This window comes from Psittacula echo, assembly GCF_963264785.1.
Source record: "Psittacula echo genome assembly, chromosome: 6".
Taxonomy (NCBI): Eukaryota; Metazoa; Chordata; class Aves; order Psittaciformes; family Psittacidae; genus Psittacula; species Psittacula echo.
In genome coordinates this window covers 47,583,850-47,606,903 of record NC_137743.1, presented here as the reverse complement: position 1 = coordinate 47,606,903, position 23,054 = coordinate 47,583,850, and the positions used below count along the sequence as shown (strand labels likewise).

At 39.6% G+C, this 23,054-nt stretch overlaps 2 protein-coding genes across 2 annotated transcripts in view; one reads left to right on the top strand and one right to left on the bottom strand.

The window, feature by feature from the left end:
* LRRTM3 (leucine rich repeat transmembrane neuronal 3) overlaps positions 1-18,646 on the top strand; it is a gene marked incomplete at both ends in the record, with an annotated part of 88,394 nt that extends 69,748 nt beyond the window's left edge. Inside the window, one exon of the mRNA XM_080621930.1 lies at positions 18,437-18,646. Within this exon, the coding sequence (XP_080478056.1) occupies positions 18,437-18,646 (210 nt within the window). The remainder of the gene's footprint in view (positions 1-18,436) is intronic.
* Positions 1-23,054, bottom strand: part of CTNNA3 (catenin alpha 3) — a gene marked incomplete at its 3' end in the record, with an annotated part of 502,263 nt that overhangs the window by 343,478 nt on the left and 135,731 nt on the right. The gene's annotated exons all lie outside the window — the stretch shown is intronic.

Sequence of the window (23,054 nt, the reverse complement as noted above, 5' to 3'; positions counted from 1 at the left end):
TTTCCTATCAATGCCAGATCCAGAGGGCAGATAAAGTCAAAGACTGTAGCTGCTCAGACAGCTTTGTGGAAGGCAAATTAAACAGGACCCACCCATGTGGCTGGGACACAAAACCACAGTAGAGACATAAAGTCTTCTAACAAACTTCCAGATAACCAAAGCCAGATGCCTGATTTAGGTGCCACAGACTCAGCGCATGCTACTTTTTAATCCTTAGGTGATTTAGAAAATGTGTTATTAACATTCATGACATTAGAGAATTTTGTCTGTACAACTGTAAAATCCACTGCTAGAAAATAAACATGCATTCCAGTTAACTTCACTAGCTTCAAGGTAAAAAGCCTTTCATAAAGAATTTTCCGATACAGATTTGAGAGACTGGCAGATTCCTGTACCAGTCACCTGGTTAGCTCAGCTGAATAGCTCTCTGTTCATATATTCTTAATGTGCAAATCACATTACCAGAAGGAATTAAATAATAAAATAAATAGCAAACTAGTCTTTAATAACATCTCTGTCATATGAAGTTACATAGAATATTTCTCTTCTCAAAAATCACCCTAAAGAAATTCTGCCCAATTTTTCTTTTTTTTTTTTTTTTTTTTTTTTTCCATTTAATTATATGTTACCTGTGACACCCGAGTGTGAAATTTCATCAGATTTTCACAGCCCATCTGGTGTGTATGTTAAAGCATGTAGATCCAGATTTTGAGAAAGTACTAGAAATTAATTATGTTTTGGTCATTCTTAAACAAATTCTTGTAACAAAAGTTTTGCACAAAGGTTTTCAAGTAAGATGGATGTAGAGAGGGTTTTATAAGAGGTAAAGTTAGCCAAGACAATTGCCTGTGGGATCCCACAGTGGTTTCTCAAAAGATATAGGCTCATCAAGCACCTATACTGGTCCTTCTTCAGGTCTCGTCAGATTCTTTGAATGAAATGCTATCAGTATATATAACTAGTGTTGTAAGCGAATATCTATCTTCCATTCCTTTAGTGGTCAGCACCATTTAATCCAGCTTTCAGATCCAAACACCACTTAACACAGCTGATGGATTCCCCAGTAGTCAAATTTGGGTGGTTCTGAGTCTACAAGTAACACTGAACTGCAGCACTACAGGAATTTACAGGTCGAAAAACTAAGGAAGAGGACTAGGGGTTTCCTTCTCTGGTTCAGGTACATTAGCATCCACTTAAGTGCCATTTAAGCTTAGACATCCTTCTGTCAATGAGGCCTTTAATCTGCTGCATGACTTTTAAAATCAGACCCGTAAATACTACTTTGAACATGCATTATTTTCACAGGGAATGGTCCAACTGCATGCCAGCATCCTCTAATTCAAAAGTAGTTCAGAACTGATCTTGTAGGATTATAGAACCATAAGAGCACTCGATGGTGACTAACCGAACAGAGGAAAATCCTGTTCTTTCACTGACAAAATGCTATTTGAGCTGTGAATCAGTCAACCAAATGCAAGTAATCTGTTACTGTTCTGTTGTCAGCAATTCCATGCAAGAGAACAATACTCCAAAGAAGTGACCTTTTTGTTTCCTTATAGCTAATAAATATTAAAATAGAAATTTATGATTACATAAAGTCACATTACTCTCAACACCTTTTGCCTTAGAATTCCTAATACGATACAGAATAGGTGGCATCAGAGCCCTTCACATGAGACAAGTCAAAGTTTGTGCCTATTCTTTTATCACTATACTCCAAAAGAGAGAATGCAGAAATGCCTATGGAAATCATAAGGAAGAAAAAGGGGATCCATGCCACATACTGGTGCATAACATACACCAGAGAACGGTTTTCTCAAGCAGCCAGATGATAAAGAACTGACACAGTGATTATCTATATTCTTGCATGACAGCTTAAGTCCTTTAATCATTACCAGCCACTAAGCACTGCATTACTACTATTAGCTCAATCTATTGCTGTTAGATTGCCTTTTGTGTCTGAATCTGATGTCTCAGATGAGATGTGATGGTACCTTGCTAATACCATCATGCTAATGGCATTATCTGGCCTCAGCAAAGGAACCAATCCTTGGCACTATTCTCAAGGTACTCAGAATTGGTCAAACACACATGGAAAGATTTTCAGAATCCAATCAACAAAAGGGATTTACAAAAAAAAAAAAAATTCCGAAACAACTGCATTAGACCAAAATATTCTCGTTATGATTTTAATACACTGTTACCATTTTTAATCTCTAATGATAAATCACATTGTTACAACTTTATTAATACAGCATGCAACAAAACCAGAACAAAATATTATAATTCAAAATGAACAGGCTTCAGTGCTGTGAAAAAATTAAGGTCCTAAACTATTTTTCATTCTAATTCACTCTGTATCCAAAATCTCAGTTTCCTGAATTTCCATCTAAGTGGAAGTTTATATTCTATCATCAGGAGCTCCCTAGAGCTACTGAAGGTAGAGCACGCAGGCTACTGAAGGTACATTAATCAACATTTTGAAAAGCAGCACTATTTTATCATCTTTAACATGCACAGACCCATTAACATGGATAGCTTACACATCATCTTCATATTTCTCAAATACAGAAGGTAATTCCTTTATTACCAGCACAGTCTTGCCCTCTTCTCACTGCCACCTACAGACAGCAAATGCTGCATGGAGACCTCATAGCAGCCTTCCAGTATCTGAAGGGGGCCTACAAGGATGCTGGGGAGGGACTCTTCATTAGGGACGGTAGTGGTAGGACAACGGGTAACAGATTCAAACTTAAACAGGGGAAGTTTAGATTAGATATAAGGAACAAGTTCTTTACTGTGAGTGTGGTGAGGCACTGGAATGGGTTGCCCAAGGAAGTTGTGAATGTTGCATCCCTGGTGGTGTTCAAGGCCAGGTTGGAGAGAGCCTTGGGTGACATGGTTTAGTGTGAGGTGTCCCTGCCCATGGCAGGGGGGTTGGAACTAGATGATCTTAAGGTCCTTTCCAACCCTAACTATTCTATGAGTCTATGATACTAGGCCAAACAGACTAATGAAGATCTAGTACACCTGTATTTAAATTTTCCTTGTACACAGCTGGGCTAGTTTACTATGCCTCACTCTTGAGCCCTGTAAGTTTGTAGTTCTCTCAGATAGCAAATAAGTTATCTGATAAGAAACACATCTTCTATTGCAAATTCTGTGGAAGTTTCCATATAAAATTACATAAATAGAATATATTTATTACATTTGTTGTAATATTTTCACTTGTTTTAAAAATATTCTGGATCCACACCAGACCCATTAGAGGTGGCTGGCAGTGCTGCTCATGACCCACTTTGTGTGTTCCTTTAAACTCATGCTGGACTTCTGCTATACATGTGGGCTTTTTTAATACTGCTTAACATCTCAGGTTGCATGTTCTGAAGAGAACCATCATCTGCCTACCCACAATACCAAAAATAGTACAAGCTACTTCTTTTATTGCAGCAACATGATTCCATTTTGACCTAAAGAAAACATGCTAACCAAAATAGCCATGCAGTAAATATGTATTGATGATCCTGCCCCTCTACTCTGCTCTCGTGAGACCTCACTTGGAGTATTGTGTGCAGTTCTGGTGTCCTCAACATAAAAAGGACATGGAACTGTTGGAACAAGTCCAGAGGAGGGCCACGAGGATGATCAGGGGACTGGAGCACCTCCCGTATGGAGACAGGCTGAGAAAGTTGGGGCTGTTCAGCCTGGAGAAGAGAAGGCTGCGTGGAGACCTCATAGCAGCCTTCCAGTATCTGAAGGGGGCCTACAAGGATGCTGGGGAGGGACTATTCATCAGGGACTGTAGTGACAGGACAAGGGGTAACGGGTTCAAACTTAAACAGGGGAAGTTTAGATTGGATATAAGGAAGAAATTTTTTACTGAGAGGGTGGTGAGGCACTGGAATGGGTTGCCCAGGGAGGTTGTGAATGCTGCATCCTTGGCAGTGTTCAAGGCCAGGTTGGATGAGGCCTTGGGTGGCATGGTTTAGTGTGGGGTGTCCCTGCCCATGGCAGGGGGGTTGGAACTAGATGATCTTAAGGTCTTTTCCAACCCTAACTATTCTATGATTCTATGTCTCTTTCCATAGTTAATATAAGAAAGTAAACATATTTGCATGACTGGGTACTAGAAAAGATCAAAGTGACTGGGCCTAACTGTCCGGCTCTAGATGAATATCTTTATCAGTTTTCATTCCCTCACTACTTCAGAATTTCTTTAAAAGGGAAATGCATTTCACCTGTACAAATCTGAAAAGAGTATTACTGGTATCAACAGGAGGATGGGGTTTTAAGATCCACTTGTCAAAACAGCCAGGAAGCAGAATAACCCAGACACAGAATGAGAGAGGGTCTTTTTCTTTTTTATATTAGGTCTATTCTAGTTCCTGTACCAGAAGGATTATAAAGGAGTCAACTGTACAGAGTTAACTGAACAACCTCCTAATGGCTTCTGGTAATGATCACACTGGGCTAAACACGAGTCACCTGGATATCTAAAACTTTGAAATAGAGTTTGAAATAGAGTCCCAATTCTATGAACCATGCAAACCAGCAATTAAGGTCATCTTTAATGAACCAAAAAGGTCTATGACAACATTTCCAGGATTTTTTTAAGTCCTGTACTCAGCTTTGGTCCCCTGCCTGCACACCTCAACTCTGTCACAGTGTATTGTCTATGCTCCCTTCCTTACCATAATTTCCCTGAAAATCTGGCCTGAGTGACACACAAATATCTTAGGAGCAGTGCAACTGATGCACACAATATAAATATTTTAACAAGTGCAAATAATAATACTTCTTGTCAATAGAAATAATCTAGCATATACTGCTTGGAATGTAACAGCTTTTTCTTTCCATGATTATAAAATGATGTAATATGAAGGCCACTTATACATACAGTTAAAAGAAAATTATTTCACTAGCACAGATATTAAACAATATGCGTAGAGGACGTCTTGGTTAAGGAAAATAAATGCTGTATTATTACTACTGTCACAGCAGTAAACAAAAATTTTGTATTTGTCAGGTAAACACAGTGAATTTAAGAACCTTTCCTAAGAAATGAAAGAATCATATATCCCATGCTCCCCATCCATGAGATACATAAATAATTTTAACCCTTGCTCTTGCTTTAAAAGCTGCATCTGGTACTAACCTTGTGTTATAATATCATTCAATTTTTAACAAAGTTTTTTTTTTAATTTACTTAAATAATCACACAGAGCTTATTCACTAACGTAATCGAAAATAATTCACTCAAATGAGTTTTATGAAATTGCACTATTTTGTGCAAATAAACAAAATGCTGCTCATTGCATGATAAATTACAAGAACTGAGTCTTTTTAAAGCAGTATTTGAACATTAAATGAAAAATCCTTTTTTTTTTTTCTTTCAGATATATTAATCTCTATTAATACTATAAGTTTCCAGATAGAAATTCGACTTTTGGTTTAAATTCTGTGTTTTGGGTTGTTTCTACCAATATCCTTTAGGAAGTCTCTTCACTCTGGGTAAACATGTCAGTTCTCCTACCACTAATAAAGGAGGACTTATTCCAGGAAAGCCTCTGCCAAATCTCTACTAACATTCTGGCATCATTCAAAAGGTTTTCTTAAGATTCATGAAAATGCCCTTGTTCAAACAATTAGAAAAGAGCAACACGCTAACTATATGTAGAATTGATTTTTTTTTATTCTATTTTCTTGATAGATGATGATGCAATTCTTTCCACTCCTCACATGCATTCTTTGAGCAACACAAACCCACCCCACAGAACAAGGACTCCTACTAATTAAGAGTTGCTTTGTGACTGTACACCCCTACATTAACCCCCCTCAACCTGCCTGCCTTCACCTCCCATTCTGTGATGTCCTGGCATTGCCTGAGTTTCAGCATAATGCTCACTGTACACACAGCTACAAACTACAACTGACAGTACCAAATTGCCTTTAGCCAACCAAGAGTTTCCAGCTTTTGCTTCTTCAGCAGAGAAGAGTGTACTTCACAGCAACAACAACAGAAACAAAAACTAGCCTTTGTCGACTTGGTGGGGAGAAAGAACAAGAAAGAAAGGATGGAAGAATACCTGGAATTCTGTGCAGCATGTACTAAGTTTTTCAAATGAGAAATGCTCCATAGATGCGTCATACAGTTCAAATTAGATTTTAAATATAAACTACTTCCTACAATAAATAAACAATTTAAGCTTCGAAAAATTATTTAATCCCAAAGGAATTTGTCTATGTCTTCCAACTAATTTTAAAGATCCACATGCAAAACTCAGCATGTGGGGCACATCTGGATTTCAGTCAGGTACTTCAAGGGACTTTGGGATGATAAAAATCAGCAAATGGAATAAAACAGTCTCAGATAGGCTTTCCATATCTGAGAGGGATGTCTGAATTAGTCACTGAAATAATACTCGTATCATAAGCTGATGCAAGTTATGAATGTAAGTCAGATTTTTAAATCTTATTTATTAATTTAAGAACACTGTGCACAAGAGGACACCACTCCATGAAAACTGGTTGTTTAAAACATAGAAAGAGGCATTTATATTGCAACACACTTGAGAATGATATTAAAAAACACATGCTTAACATCCTCATTCTTCATAAGTTGTTTACTACATCTAAAGATATATTTTCATAATACGCCTTTTAAATGAATCCACATATGCCACCTATATAGAGGTATATTTTGGGCAACCTTAAGTACTTATCAGCATTCCCTCACAAAATAATGCAGCAGTACAAAGAGGGCGTAAGCTGAAGTTGAAGCGAAAGAGTTTCTTGGTTTGCGGAAGGAGGGAGTGTCGACCTTTCTTACATACTTCATAAGGCTTCTGGAACTTGAGATTTCATTACACAGGAATATTCCTGATATCATATCGCTGACCACTGAATGCCTCAGTATTACTGAAAGTCAGCCAAGAGAGCTGTAACAGCAATCACCCTTATTAGAAAAATCTAACAGCAGGCCCCCTGCACCAGCTGAAGAACATCCTGACTAATACAACCTAAGCTAATAAAATTAAGCATGGCTTCATCCTCATGAAGGGTTTTGCCAGCACACAGGAGAGGATTAAAAGCATCAGGTTTTGGTTGTTGGTTTTTTGTGTTTTTTAAACTGATACCTCAGTTTAATCTTGAGCTATCAGTAATGTAGAATTCAAACGAAACACATCAAGTTTGTCTTCAACTCAGTATTCTACACAGAGAGAGAGCACAATTTCTTTTCCCTTCAGATCTACGAATTTTTTGGCCTTGGCATTTGTTGGCCCATACAACTCCAACTTATACAAACACTAGATTAACTACATGGATGTCTCATCAGCTTATTCTAGCAGGCTAGTCACAACCGCATGCAACAGTTGGCAGCATTAGACTTCGGACACTATGAAACACACAGTCACACTCCATTCAGCAGAGAACTGTTGGGAGATAACAGAGAAAGGGCAAAGTGGAAAAAGGAAGACATCTATATCATCAGTATTATCAAATTTCCTGATATTTCCTAAATCCCTACTATTGGAGCTTTAAGAACTTCAGCTTTAGCAAAAGTAAGAACCTAACCTTTTGTACCAACTCTTCATAGCTTGGTACAAAAGCTATATAATATTCCCCTAATGCTCACACACCAGAAAGTAATCAAGAAGCTAAAGATTATGTCAACAAAAATATCCTCTTTTTCTTAACATAGGCTCATGACTTTTTCAGAGCCTGACTCATAGTTCAGAATACTCAGAGTAGGTAATACTTCAACTTCTGGTTTATTCAGCGTTATTTATTTTGCAGCTGGTTTATTTCTCTGTAAACAAGCTTAAAGAAAAGTAATGAGATTGCCTGTTATAGCACTTAGGGGATATTAAAATTGGTTGTTACATTAAAATAATTAGAGAAGGATAAAGAAAATAAGATCCTATTAATCACACTCTACACAAGCCTATCAAATATATGAGAATATAACATTTGAGGAATAGAGTTCTCAAAAATCCTACTTACAGCCCTGCAATGGGCAAAGAAGTTCAGCTATGAGCCAAAACAATCACCCTTAATGAAAATCTGGAAAAATAACTGCAGTCTGTACTACAACTGATTAGATTTTTGGATATAGCCACTTTTCAGAGATTTCTGCCCATTAAAAGGACACACCTTACTCTCCACTGAGACAGGAAGCATTCCCTTTGATTTCTGCAAGACATCCTGCATGACCAGGCCCTAGGATATTCAACTAAAAAAGGCACTCCAATGTTTTTCTATACTTATCTGTAATACATTGTCTCTTGAACTTGCTGATATAATAGGGATTTTTTTTTTTTAAGTAAAATAGACCTGCCTTAAATAAGAAACAAATCTTTACTATAAATCAAACTCATTTCACTCATTCCTTCCATTCAGCTCCCTTTTATTCTACATTTACCAATAAAGTCTAGTTTCCTTTTTAGTATTCTAAAGCTTTCAGAAGAAAAGGGAAGGAGCTCCACTGACTTCTTTTAGGTCTTGTAAGGCTTACAAGTCTATCCATACAACATATACATATCTACCTACGTATGTGTGCTTTACAAACTTATTCCTTTAAGACATCTCTATAAACACATTATTTACTTCTGAAAGGTGCCTTTTTTCATGTGCATTTTATGTATGCAGAGTCTTCATATTTTAAAATTATCTACTGATTGCTAAATAATAAATTATAATGAAGATCAATTATGATGGTCCGGTTCTCCAAGCCACAACAAACTTTACTAAGACAAAAATAGCTAGTTTTTCCTAACAAAATGCTTGCTGTCTAATATTTCAAACTGAATTTAGTCAGCATCTAAAGTAAAAACTATCTGCACTGATTTACTTTTAGATCCATGAAGTTCAGAGCTGTCTTTTTTAAATGATACTTCTTTTTTAAATCATATGCCTTCAGAGTCTATCAATGAACACCTAGTTTTGTATGCAAACAAAAAACCATTAAGAAATCTAAAAAGATACAGATCTAACTGTAATAACATTTTTAGAAATACTTAAGGCAATATACACTTCATTTTTAAATATTATGAAGCATATTTCAAACAATGTATTGACTGAAAAGATAAATTTTTACTCACAATCATACACTCGCATAAGTACTTCCATAATTCAGTTTACTACACTAGCATTTGAAGGACTGTTATTAAAAAAAAAAAAAGTGTTCAAAATTGCAGGCTGTTAAAATAAAAATAATTAAAAAAACCCCCATAAACGCCCCCTACCATTAACACAAACACACAAATTAAAAAAGAAAAAATCAGAAAGGCAGAGCAGAACAGTATATAGAATTTGTTCATTTTTTAACATTAATAGCTAACAGATCTAACAAAATAACTAAACCAAAATGTAATACATACGGCTTTCAAAGCCAAGCAAGCAATTAAAGATAATCAAGTCATAAGCTGTTCTCATCTCATGAATGTCACATCCTCTGCAGGAACGAAATATGTTAAGCAAATGTCAACCTGTTTGAATTTTGAGAAACTAACAACATGCAAGACAAAATGTCCAGCAACTAGAAAGTTACAGCTATTTGTTAGTCTGAATCCGAATGAAAAATAAAACCTTTTTTGTTCTGTTTCCTCCTCTTCCTTATCTTCTTCTACTTAAAAATGAAATTTATAGGGTGATACTCTGTAGCAGCTGTTAGCAGTTGTTCATTTTGGCATTCCAAACACTGGTAAAGGCCGTTGTCAAACCTAGTATATTCAACTTGCAAAAAATTTTTGCCAATTCCTTCTACTTAAAAATTAAAATACCAAATCTCCAATAACATAGCTAAAAAAATTTGTGTGGTTTTTCTGATGGAATCCAACAGTGGTTGAATGATGTATTCTCCTCCATCCCTCAGATCAAAAATAAGCTTACTGCTTACATGTCCAGCATTCAACATAAAGGTTTGAAAGTACCGGCCTTTGTTTTTAAATGTGTTTTTTAACACCACCGTCCTCTCCCAGGGAATATGCTGCATCAAAAATTACTTAAAATTCATGTTAAACATTGAACAGATAAGAATACTATTACTGATGAACTATAGTACTAATCATGCACTTACTAAAGCTTCTTTTTTGGTATCAATATAAACACAGGGTATTCAGCCACTAGAAGAAGTGGCTACTTCAATAGGATCTCTCAAATAATACGGTTTTTATATTGCCATGGAGACAACTGGTCCTCATCTACAATGTGGCTGAATGGATGGTTTAAAAAGATGAAACCACAGATGTGATGCAGACCTCTCATCTGTCCTTTGCTTCCTCACTCTGATGAGAATGCACAGCTGTGACACATTCAGTTGAACATGGCACTGAAGACTGGGTGCAAAACTGTTATTCAGTAACAAGTTTGGTTTCAGTAGCATTATTTACCACAAAGTGGGACCCCAATTTAGGTAACCAGAGATAAACACATTGGAATAGAAAAAATTCTAAACCAAAGCAGAGCATATGAAACATATTGCTACTGTACTTTATTGCCCAGATTTACTTCAGAGAAGGAAAAATCATAGCAGAAGAAAAGCAAGTATCCTTGAGCAATAGAAATTTTCGTATTGAAATCCTATACAAAATCTGAACAGATGTGCCCTTTGAATAGAAAATATAATACTCCCTCATCAGGAGGGCATTAACTTAATGTTTGTACGAAGAAAAATTTTGCTGTTTCACAAAAGCTATTGCTACTGCTTACACTTCTGGTACACTTTTAGTTACAGCCTGAACTGGGGAGAGATTAATTTTGAGAGAAGCAGAAAAACGTTGGGGAAAAAAAAACTTGTTTCCCTTTGTATTCCTTCACTGCACAAGCACAACTCTTCCCTGCCATTCACAAGTAAAACTGGGTGAGTTAATACCAATACCTTGTGACATTTCATGCCAAAGCTCTTACCAGCTGATCTAACAACATATTGCTCTTTCCCAAGCCTTTAGAATTTGAACTTAGAAAGACTGAAATATGCAGACACAAGTTTAAAGAATCACCATCTAAGAACTTGGAAGTTTAAAGGAAAACTATAAGGTCTTTAAAAGTGAATGGCAATTTTTGCAGTCCATTTTCAGCACTTCAAAGGGACCACAACTCAATCTGAGGTACTCGTGGCCCTACAGTAAGGCCTCCTCACAGTGTACACAAATACCACCAACAACAAAAAGTAACTTTTCGTAACCTTACCCCCATAGATGAGTTACAATTTGGTAGCTCAGAGCTTGGAGGATCTGAACTGTAAATCCCTGACCATCACAAACTGGCTCATCAGATTTACCCTGAAGCTTGAGTTTCATTTTCTCTCGTTTCACAGAACAGGACTTCTATGTAAATATGCACTTGAAGAAGCAGACAATGAAAGTAATGGGATAAAATCATAAACAGATAGGTACTTTTTTTTCATAACTATACCTACCAGATAGCTGTAGTGCCTTCACAGAAAGCCACTGGACATGCTACTTGAGAGAAAATAAGGGACTTGTTACATGCAAGACCTGCCTAAATCACAGAGAGGATTTAAATGCACCAGTGCAGGGGATGGAGGCATAGACAGAGGTACAGAACAATTCTGCTATAGTCCTGTGCTAGGACTCCATAAGGAACAGGGACTCACAGTATCACAGTATGTTAGAGATTGGAAGGGACCTCAAAAGATCATCTAGTCCAACCCCCCTGCTGGAGCAGGAATACCTAGATAAGGTTACACAGGAATGTGTCCAGGCGAGTTTTGAATGTCTCCAGAGAAGGAGACTCCACAACCCCCCTGGGCAACCTGTTCCAGTGCTCTGTCACTCTCACAGTAAAGAAGTTTTTCCTGATGTTCACATGGAACCTCTTATGCTCCAGTTTACACCCATTACCCCTTGTCCTATCACTGGACATCACTGAGAAAAACCTAGCTCCGTCATCCTGACACTCACCCTTTACATATTTGTAAACATTGATGAGGTCACCCCTCAGTCTCCTCTTCTCCAAACTATAGAGACCCAGCTCCCTCAGCCTTTCCTCATAAGGGAGATGCTCCACTCCCTTAATCATCTTTGTCGCCCTGCGCTGGACTCTCTCCAGCAGGTCCCTGTCCTTCTTGAACTGAGGGGCCCAGAACTGGACACAATATTCCAGGTGCGGTCTCACCAGGGCAGAGTAGAGGGGAAGGAGGACCTCTCTCGACCTACTGACCACCCCCCTTCTAGTACATTCCAGGATGCCATTGGCCTTCTTGGCCACAAGGGCACATTGCTGGCTCATGGTCATCCTGCCGTCCACTAGGACCCCCAGGTCCCTCTCCCCTACACTGCTCTCTAACAGGTCGTTCCCCAACCTATACTGGAACCTGGGGTTGTTCCTGCCCAGATGCAGGACTCTACACTTTCCCTTGTTATATTTCATCAAGTTACTCCCTGCCCAACTCTCCAGCCTGTCCAGGTCTTGCTGGATGGCAGCACAGCCTTCTGGCGTGTCAGCCACTCCTCCCAGCTTAGTGTCATCAGCAAACTTGCTGACAGTACACTCAATTCCCTCATCTAAATCATTGATGAATATATTAAATAATACTGGTCCCAATACTGACCCTTGAGGCACTCCACTAGATACAGGCCTCCAACTAGACTCCACTCCATAGACTACAACTCTCTGGCTTCTCTCCTTCAGCCAGTTCGCAGTCCACCTCACTACCTGATCATCCAGACCACACTTCCTCAGTTTAGCTATGAGGATGCTGTGGGAGACGGTGTCAAATGCTTTGCTGAAGTCAAGGTAGACCACATCCACCGCTCTGCCATTGTCCATCCACAATGTTATTTCCTCATAAAAGGCTATGAGGTTGGTCAAGCATGACTTCCCCTTGGTAAAGCCATGTTGACTGCCCCTCATAACCCTCTTATCCTTGACATGCCTTAAGATGGCATCAAGGATAAGGTGCTCCATCACTTTCCCAGCGATGGAGGTGAGGCTGACCGGTCTATAGTTACCTGGGTCCTCCTTCTGGCCCTTTTTGAAGACTGGAGTGACATTTGCTTTCCTCCAGTCCTCAGGCACCTCTCCTGTTTCCCAAGACTTGGTAAAGATGATGGAGAGTGGTCTAGCAATGACTTCCGCCAGTTCCCTCAGCACCCGCGGGTGCATCCCATCTGGACCCATGGATTTATGGATGTCCAGATTGCTCAACTGGTCCCTAACCCATTCCTCATCGACTAAGGCAAACTGCTCCAGTGACCTGACTTCATCTGAGGTCTCAGGAGTACAGGGCTCTTCAGGACTGCCTCCGGCAGAGTAGACTGACACAAAGAAGGCATTCAATAACTCTGCCATCTCTGTATCTTCTGTCACCAGGGCACCCACCCCATTCACCAGTGGGCCTACCTTGCCTCTGGTGTTAGTTTTATCAGCTATGTATTTGATAAAGCTCTTTCTGCTGTCCTTGACCCCTCTCGCCAGATTTAATTCTAAGGAGGCCTTAGCCATCCTAGCTGCCTTCCTACATCCTCTAGCAGCAGCCTTATATTCCTCCCAAGTGGCCAGCCCCTCCTTCCATGACCTGTAAACTCTCCTCTTCCACTTGAGCATACCCAGCAGTTCCTTATTCAGCCACGCAGGTCTCCTGGCCCTCTTCCTTGACTTCCTACGTGTCGGGATGCTCTGCTCTTGAGCTCGGAATAAGCAATTCTTGAATGCCAACCAACTATTTTGGACCCCTTTACCTTCAAGCAGCCTTGCCCATGGGATTTCCCCTAGCAATTGCTTGAAAAGGCCAAAGTTTGCCCTGCTAAAGTCCAGGGTTGCAATTCTACTTGCTATTGTACTGGCCCTACCACACAAGATCCTGAATTCCACCATCTCGTGGTCGCTGCAACCAAGGCAGCCCTCAACCTTTACTGCTTCGACCAGACCCTCCTTGTTAGTGAGGATGAGATCCAGCAGCGCTCCTCTCCTGGTTGGCTGATCCACCATTTGCATGAGGAAGTTATCCTCCATACACTGGAGGAACCTCCTGGACTGTGGCTGGGTTGCTGAGTAGTCCTTTCAGAAAACATCAGGGAAGTTAAAATCCCCCACGACGACCACGGCCTGTGACTGTGAGGCCACTCTCAGCTGCCTGTAGAAGGCCTCGTCAACTTCCTCACCCTGATCTGGTGGCCTGTAACAGACACCCACAACAGTATCACCCCTGCCAGCCTGCCCCCTTAATTCTCACCCACAGACTCTCAACTCGCTCGTCATCTCTCCCTGGACAGAACCCAGTACATTGCAGCTGCTCTCGCACATAAAGAGCAACCTCACCACCCCGCCTGGCTGGCCTGTCTTTCCTGAAAAGGACATAGCCCTCCATGACTATATTCCAGTCATGTGAGCTGTCCCACCACGTCTCTGTAATTGCCACCAGATCATAATCTCCTGACTTAACACAGGTCTCCAACTCCTCCTGCTTATTTCCCATGCTGCACACATTGGTGTATAGGCATTTCAAGGAGGGAGCTGAGCTCACCGATTTCACCCTAGGATTATAGGAGGCCTCTCAGTCTTCATCAATTCTAGAGTGCTGCCCCACTGGGGCAAGCCCAGTTACAACCCCATCCCCCTTCGAATCTAGTTTAAAGCTCTCCAAATGAGCCCTGCTAATTCATGCCCCAGCATCCTTTTGCCTCGGTGAGATAAACCTTTCCCACGTGCCATCATCCGGACTGGAGCCTTAAAAAACCAGCCGTTATCAAAGAATGCAAAGCCCTGCCTGAAGCACCAGTCTTGTAGCCAATTGTTTATGGACTGAATTTTCCCATTCAGTCCCACATCATCACTGGAAGATGGAAGAAGTGAGGAGAAGATCACTTGAGCCCCAGACTCTTTCACCATCCGCCCCAAGGCCCTGCAGTCTTTCTTCATCCCCCTCAGACTGTGGGAAGCAGCTTCCCCCCCACCTGTCTGGAAGACCAGCAGCGGGTAGTAGTCTGTTGGGTGCACCAGGTTGGGGAGCGCCCTGGTGATATCCCTGATCCGGGCTCCAGGCAGACTACACACTTCCCTATGATGAGGGTCAACTCTGCATATCGGGCCCTCTGTTCCTCTCAGAAGGGAATCGCCTACAACAGTGACCTTCCTTTCTTTCTTTCTTGTCAGAGGCAGTCTTGAGGTGCGAAGTCGACCACCTTTTCCTATGTGACCTTGTAGTCTGGCCTTGCACCACATCCTCACCTACCTCTCCATCAAGATCCAGGGCCTCAAACCTATTACGGAGGGGCACCTGGGGAAGCAGGGCAGGAAGGGAGGAAGGTTGCCCATGGTTCCGAACTGGAACTTGTTTCCAGTCCTCATCGTCTTTTTGGTCCCTTACCTCTGTGCGACAGCTACAGGGCAGGGGCTGTCTCGGGCCATCCCCCTCTGTCTGAGAGGGCAGGGGGTCCATCCCCTTTTGGGGGGTATCTCCCTGGAACCGTTCCGGCTGGCACGCCAGGGAGTTACTCCACCAGTCGATCTCCCTTTCACACTCCCTGATGGTCCTCAGCGTCTCGACCTCCTCCTTAAGTTCGGCCACCAATCTAAGCAGATCTTCTACCTGCTCACACCTCACACAGGTGGAATTCTGGCCTCCCTCCCTCGGCAGCAGCAGGCTCTGGCACTCCCTGCAGCCAGAGACCTGAACAGCCACGGTTTGGGGCAGGGTCTCTGTCTGAGTTGCTACAGTCTCCTCACTGCAAGCTCTCCTTCTGGAGGCGACCATATTGGTCAGCAGTCTGGGACACCAGCAACAGGGCTCGCAACACGACCTGCTTGTTCCTCCCTGCGCCTGGTGTCGCTGTCCTCTCAGAGGCTCTTTCAAGGCAAGGGGCAGGGGTGCGGTCGCCGTTACCGCGGGAACGCCCCCTGCCACGTCAGCCGCTCTCTCGCAAGGGCTGCTGGGGCTTCGGGGATCGGGAGATGTCGGGAATCGCGATGTCTCTGCGATATCCCGTCTGATTTTCCTAATCTCTGCTGAACCTCGTGGTCTCTGAAGCGTGCCGGCTCCGGCTCTAGCTGGGCTAGCTCTGATCAGCTTCAAGGAGAAGCCAGTTAAGAAGTTTGAATGAGTGTTCAGGTAATTCTTGCACAACTTTATCAATAAACCAGAATACTGTGAAGTACTTCAAACATTCCAAGACCTGTCTAAGTTATTTGAAGAAAACAGGAACCACTAAGGAGCAGAGTATCTGCAAGGCTACTGTGCTGTGCCTGGGGTGTCCATTCAACTGGTTTTCTCCATTTAGCATGAGAAGTAGTTCCTTACGCGAGCCAAAAAATTCACAGAACTGTTCTAGTCCAGCAGCATTAGAACAAGACTTTTTGGATTACACTCTTACATAGCACTTTCTCTGCATCTTAGACCAACAGAAGAAAAGGGAACAATCAAGTTAATATAGACCTCTTCCGGAAAGAACAGTGCTAGAGAGCAATGGAAAATCCCACTTCCAGAATTTATGGCAGTCTTTAAGTTACATATAGACAGGACCAGAAATGCTTTCACTCCACAGTACCACAGCAACTGTAGGCACAATCATCCTAGGAGGGATGGAATCTGTCCTGTTTACAGTAGGGCTTGAGAACTGTGACGGTTGTATTGAAACAGCTACTTGAGGAGATCATTAGGGTTCAGGGTTCTGGATGTGATCACAGTAACAGTGAGTACATAGCAAAGCCCTGTAGTCTTTCATCTATCATGAGAGCAAAGCTTCTGGAGAGAGTACGTACATGCTAATTGCACTGCAGACTACGAAAGTAATCAGTGCCCATAGTGCATCCAATATTGTGCTGCATCCATTAAATTAGCTTAGGAAATATATCTTGAGCTGTAAAAGGAAATGTTGAATAGTTTAAGAAAAGATACTGCTAGTGTTTATGAAGCGGGGTGAGGAAATGTGAAGCATTTTTTTTATTGCATGTATTTAAAATACCAGAGTTCTTCCTCAGATAAAGTCTCTTCATTATTCTAAGAAAGCCCAGGTGTTCATCAAGGGTTTAATAAAAAAAAAAACAACCAAACAAAACCAACCAAAAACCCAAACCCACATCCAAGGCGGCTACATAAACTGCAGAGAGAGCTCATGAATATTTGGAAGTCAACAGTTACAGATCACCAGACACCTGTGATACAGTGTGGCATCTTTAACCTTAAATCTTTCAAATACAAGAGTAAGGATAGAAAAAGGTGTATCTCACTGTTTTTCTGCTTCTATTCTGTGAAGGCACAGTTTTGTCATTGGTTTAACTAATATTCTTTTGATTCAGACAGTACAATCATATGATGTGCCATGTACATCCATCTTCCAAGCTGAATGTTATTCAGCTCTTCATGAGCTATCAATATCTTATGTAGGTAGAAAAAAAAAAAAAGTAGAAAACACATCAACCAGCTGTGTTAATGAGAAAGTTTTAGTTTGTACTATTTCACTTTTCAAATTGAAATGCTTTTAAATATTACCTATCTTCATATGAAGTTTTATTACATTTCAGCCAATCTTCAAAATGATAACAAGAGAACAATAAAAGGAACAAATAAAAATTGTTCTCTTTGGTTTTACAATGGACTAGAAATCTGATTTTTAAATACTTTAACACATAACTCGCACAGCCATTACAATATAGTCACCTTTTCCATCCTTAAATTCTCTTAATACATACAAAAAGAAATCTTATAATACAGATGCAGTTAAAAATATGAATTAATTTCACCTGTGATTCTACAGTGTATTGTAAATAATTCTATGCTGAAGTGTGCTCAAAATCCTCAAGAAAATTGTAAAAAAAAAAAGTTAATAACTTTTCAGCCTAAAGCATTTGAAGGAAACCTACAATAGTGAAACTTTCGGAGCTACCACAGCATGGCAATGGATGAAGTCATCATCTACCATGGTCCAATATTTACCGAAAGCTGCTACATTCAAGTCAATGCTTATGCTATAAATAATAAGAAATGTGACATCTGTATTTCCCAGCAGACCAAAGGTATCTCACCCACTGACATATTCAAGCAAGATCCACCAGCCTTAAGCCACTCTTAAACTTCAAGTCATTTAAATTTCATTTGACATATTCCACATATCTTCAGTTGAGTCACTTCTCTTCCTCCTGCCTGATAGATTGATTTTAACAGATGCTAATTACATTCTAAAGATAATTTGAATTCAATTACATCCTAATCCTGACAAACACATTCAAGCACACCCTGTGCCACAAGATCAAAGATGGCAGTGGTTAGGCTTAAGATACCCTAGTAAAAACCAAGGTTTGGGTGGAGTGGAAGGGGTAGAGGGATAGAGAAAAGGAAGAAATTTGTTATATGCAGCACTGCATTTTGCATTAGCTAATGTTTTAGACAGTCCATTTCTTAGACATCAAATTCAGGCAAGCACAATTTGATTATGTCTTGGTAATTGGCTAGTGTTCATCTTTGTTTTTCCCCTAGATACCATTGTCTATGAATGTGTCGACATTTCTTGCTTATGATCAGCCCACAATAAGTTACTGTGGAGTACATCATGAACTGCTTGCTCACAAGCCCTATGACTCGAATAACCAGGAAGAAACAGTGGAAACACACCTAGAAACTGACCTGGATCTGAGCACAATAACAACAGCAGCACGAATCAAGGAACACAGTCAGCAGCTGGCTTAACTGGGTTGGAGTTTTTTTGTTGTCTTTTTTTTCCTGTAGCAGAGGCTGCAACCAAATTCTATGTAACATTATGGACCGAAGTTAGAAGACATATATTATGGATTCTAGGATCCCTGTTCAAATTAAAAATTGATCACAAAGATTAATTGTTTCGAGTCTACAATTTGTAATTAGTTAAGTTGTGCAGTATTTTTTTGACTTCAAAGTATGACCCTTCAAGTGAATCTTTTTCAAAACTCATCCTACCTACCTGTATAAACTGTACAGATGTAATGTATTTTTCATATTGTAAAGTTCCAATTTCCAAGAACAACTGGTATGTACAGTACCATAATTTAATTACATCTTAATTTACAAGTTTCAGTTTCTAAAGTTTCAAATTAACAAAAGTTATTTCTTGTGTTATTAAGTTACTCTGTTTTGTAGGGATCATTTTGTTACCACTTTTGTGCCCAGAAAACTTTAATCTAAAATTCTGTACTTTGCAGAATATGCACCATTTTTACTGTGTTTAGTGTGTAGAATTTTATCTACTGGTTCCAGAAGTAATGCATTAACCAAATGGAGGGTTTAACTATTCAGACTTCTAAGAAATTCTTGAAATATACAAGCAGGTTTTCTTACAAATGAAAATATAAAAAAATTTAACAATTCTCCTCAAAGTTACCTGTTGCCTTGAAATACAGTCTGATTTCTGAATCAGAAAAACTTAATGGTAAACAGATGTATTTTAACAACAAAGTTTATGTATGCACTCTTGGTCGATGCTGATGTTTGTAAAGTCTCACTGTTCCGCAAGACAATATGGACAGGAGACTTCTCTAGGCAGCTGTCTTTACAAAATCTGCTGGGAAAGTATAGCCTACCAAATTAGGCGTTTGTATTTCTACTTAAAGACAAATGGGCACAAAACCTACTTCTGTCAAAGATAGCTGTTGATAAAGGTGGCAACAGAAACAAGCCTTTGGAATTATTCTACTGCTAGCATGCAAATTGTTACTGAAAAGTAAGAAACCTCTACTTTGCTGAAAAATACAGTAATTTGGACCAAATGGTAAAGGGTAATAATCCTTTAACATTCTGATACATCAAGCTAAGAAACAAACACAAAAAAACAAACAAACAAACAACAAACCACCAAAAAAAATAAATAAAAAGAAATCCAAAAATCAAAAAAGAAAACACAAAACCTTTAAATATTTAAAAAAAAATTTAGTATTAAGTCTTTAACAATTACTACATTGCTTATTTGTCTAGCATTTAATATCTGGATTGAAACATTGTTATATCCCATTCTTTGGTTTTAAATCTTCAAGAATTCTTGATACTGTATGAGAATAACTTTTATAATACTACCCTCATGCTGTAATCAATAAAAGATTACAAAAATTAGAAACACATTATTATCACGCCAACTTGGTGAATTATAAAAGGGAACCTGAGCCTTCCAAAATATAGGAGAAAAAACTTTCATATGGTGAAGCAACATTTTTTATAATAAAGAGAAATTCTATAAACACATACCTATTTTTCTGAACGTTTATCTTACCATATTTCCATGTAGCTTCAAAGCAGAAGACTGAAATTTAAAATTACAGTTCAATTGTTTGTACAAAATGTAAAACAAATATAATGAAAAATAGCTTCAAAATATTGTTAACAAATTAATCTGCATTCACTATCTTTTAAGTGGAAACAAAGTATCAAAACAATACATTGTATTGGTTGTTTATTTGGCATTTTAGATTTTGTAACATATTTTGCATAAATTATTTGCTATTCAAAACATTACTTGTCTTTTTAAGACTCATCTTAAACCTCCATACTTCAGTTTCTGATTTCTTTTCTACATGGGTTCTTGGATTTCTGGTAATCTTCTACAGTGCTGGCATTTTACTACGCAGTTTCAAAATGCATTTTGCCAATTATAACATTAAACCAGAAATGCAGGTGTCATTCTGGAGCCGAGTGACTTTTGTACAGCAGGAAGAAGTTAACTGCTTCATTTGAAAGTTGTTTTAAGGTTTAATGTTTAGGCATTCTGGTCATAATAGAAGGCCTGAGCTGTTAGGATCACATATCATTCTCCCAAAAGATTATTTCAGTTATTCTGTCCTTCCTATTCTTTACTTTGACCCACTGCCTTCAGATATTTATGGTGCTCAGAAGTGATCCTGGCACCAATGCAGTTACTCAAAATGCACAATGTTCAAAGGCTCCAGGTACTTCTAATTTATGGAGAACTGTATGACATGACTATTTTCAATGTTAGACACTCTAATGAACCTAGGATAAGGAACATGATAATATATTTTCTTATGCCAAGTGACAAAATCTTTTTGACGTTACCTGGTTAAACAATCACAACTGGGTATGTATTCACACACACACAAATGTTTCTCTTCCTTTTTTTTCCTCAATGATGAAGCATACATTAATGAACCTGGTTTGTCTCGGACCTCTCCTTGAAAGACTTGTAGTTTCAAACCAGCATATCAATACACAAGTGGTACAATGGCATGGTCACAGATGTAGCAACGATTTTGCACCTCACAGGTCTGTCACACTACCACAATCAAGGTTTTGGGCATTTGTAGTGCTCGCTGTAGTGCCAGGCTCTCTGTGACCCCAATGGGACACACCAGTGCTCTGAATGACAGATACAACATCCCAGGGCCAAAAGCAGCAATCGAATACATGCCAACCCCAAATTTAAATGTGTTAAAACATATTTTTCACTACATATAACTTGATACCTTTTTTTTAATGGACTCTATCAACCTGAAATCTGCTATTCTCAACAAGATGACTGTCTTCAAGAAAACTAAATGGCGGGTAGGTACCTTCCCTGAAAAAATCACTATAATGAAAAAAATGTGTTCTGGTTTAGCCCCTGCCAGCAACTAAGCAACACACAGCCACTTTTTCACTCCCCTGTGTCAGGGATGAGAGACAGAATTAGAAAAGTGAAAAATCTCATGGGCTGAGATAAAGACGGTTTAATAAATAAAGCAAAAGCTGTGCACACAAGCAAAGCAAAGCAAGGAATCCATTCACTACTTCCCATCAGCAGGCAGATGTTCAGCCATCTCCAGGAAAGCAGGGCTCCATCATGCATAATCATTACATGGGAAAACAAACACCGTTACTCCAAATGTCCCTTCCCTTCCTTTTTCCTTCCCCAGCCTTCTGTGGTGAGAAAGATGTCATATTATATGGGATGTCCCTTTGGTTAGTCTAAGTCAGCTCTCCAGCTGTGTCCCTTCCAAACTTCCTGTGCACTCCCAAGCCTCCTTGCTGATGGGCTGGTGCGAGATGCAGAAAAGGCCTGGACTCTGTGTAAGCACTGCTCAGCAATAATGAAAACACCCCTGAATTACCAACACTGTTCGCAGTACAAATCTACAACATAGTCCCACAGTAGCTACTACAAAGAAAATAAACTCTACCTCAGCCAAAACTAGGACACTCAGTTAAGCTAACACAAACATGTACTCACTCATAACATTCTATGTCAGTGTGTGTACACCTGCTTTCCAACAGGTTATTGCAAACTATATATTGACTCAGCATGCACAGAAATAGTAAGTCCTCTAGTTATGTGGACAAAACAAAAAAGTATCACCTAATACAGCCCCAGTCTTCTAAGCTACAAGTTAGCAAGAAGAAAGTACACCAAGCCTATGGGCTCAAATATCTATTTACAGAGGGTTACTTTCATATATCATTTCCCTTTGCAATAAGATCCATAAACCACAAATAGAGGTAAGCCAACAGCATCAATCTCAGTCTTACAGTTAAGTGACACCACTATATACTGGTAGATCATTTCATCAAGAAAAAGCTGGGTAAATTCATTATTATTGCAAAATACAAACTGATGGAGAGTATAACCTCCATCAACATTATTTCCCCAGAATGCCCCTGTGGTCCCCAACAATTTGTAGGTCAGGGACTTACTGAGCCAAATGTGGTGTCTTAATAGTCACTCTTTGAATGTGTGCATGGCTTCTCTGAAACCACATAAATCTGTCATATTCACAAGTCCTGCAGAAAGTAAATTTACATTGACAGGAAAACTGTATCTCGTCATTGTTCCAGTAGAAATAAAAGATGGAGGAGTGTAATAATAACACTTCTCACTTCCATTTTTGAAATAGAAATACCATAGAATGGTTTGGGTTGGAGGAGACCTTAAGATCATCTGGTTCCAAACCCCCTGACAAATGCAGAGACACCTTCCACTAGAGCAGGTTGCTCAAAGCCCCACCCAGCCTGGCCTTGAAGACTTCCAGGATGGGGCATTCACAGCTTCCCTGAGCAACCTGTTCTAGTGTCTCACCACCCTCACAGTAAAGAACTTCTTCCTAATATCTTATTTAAATCTATCCTCTTTCAGTTCAAAGCC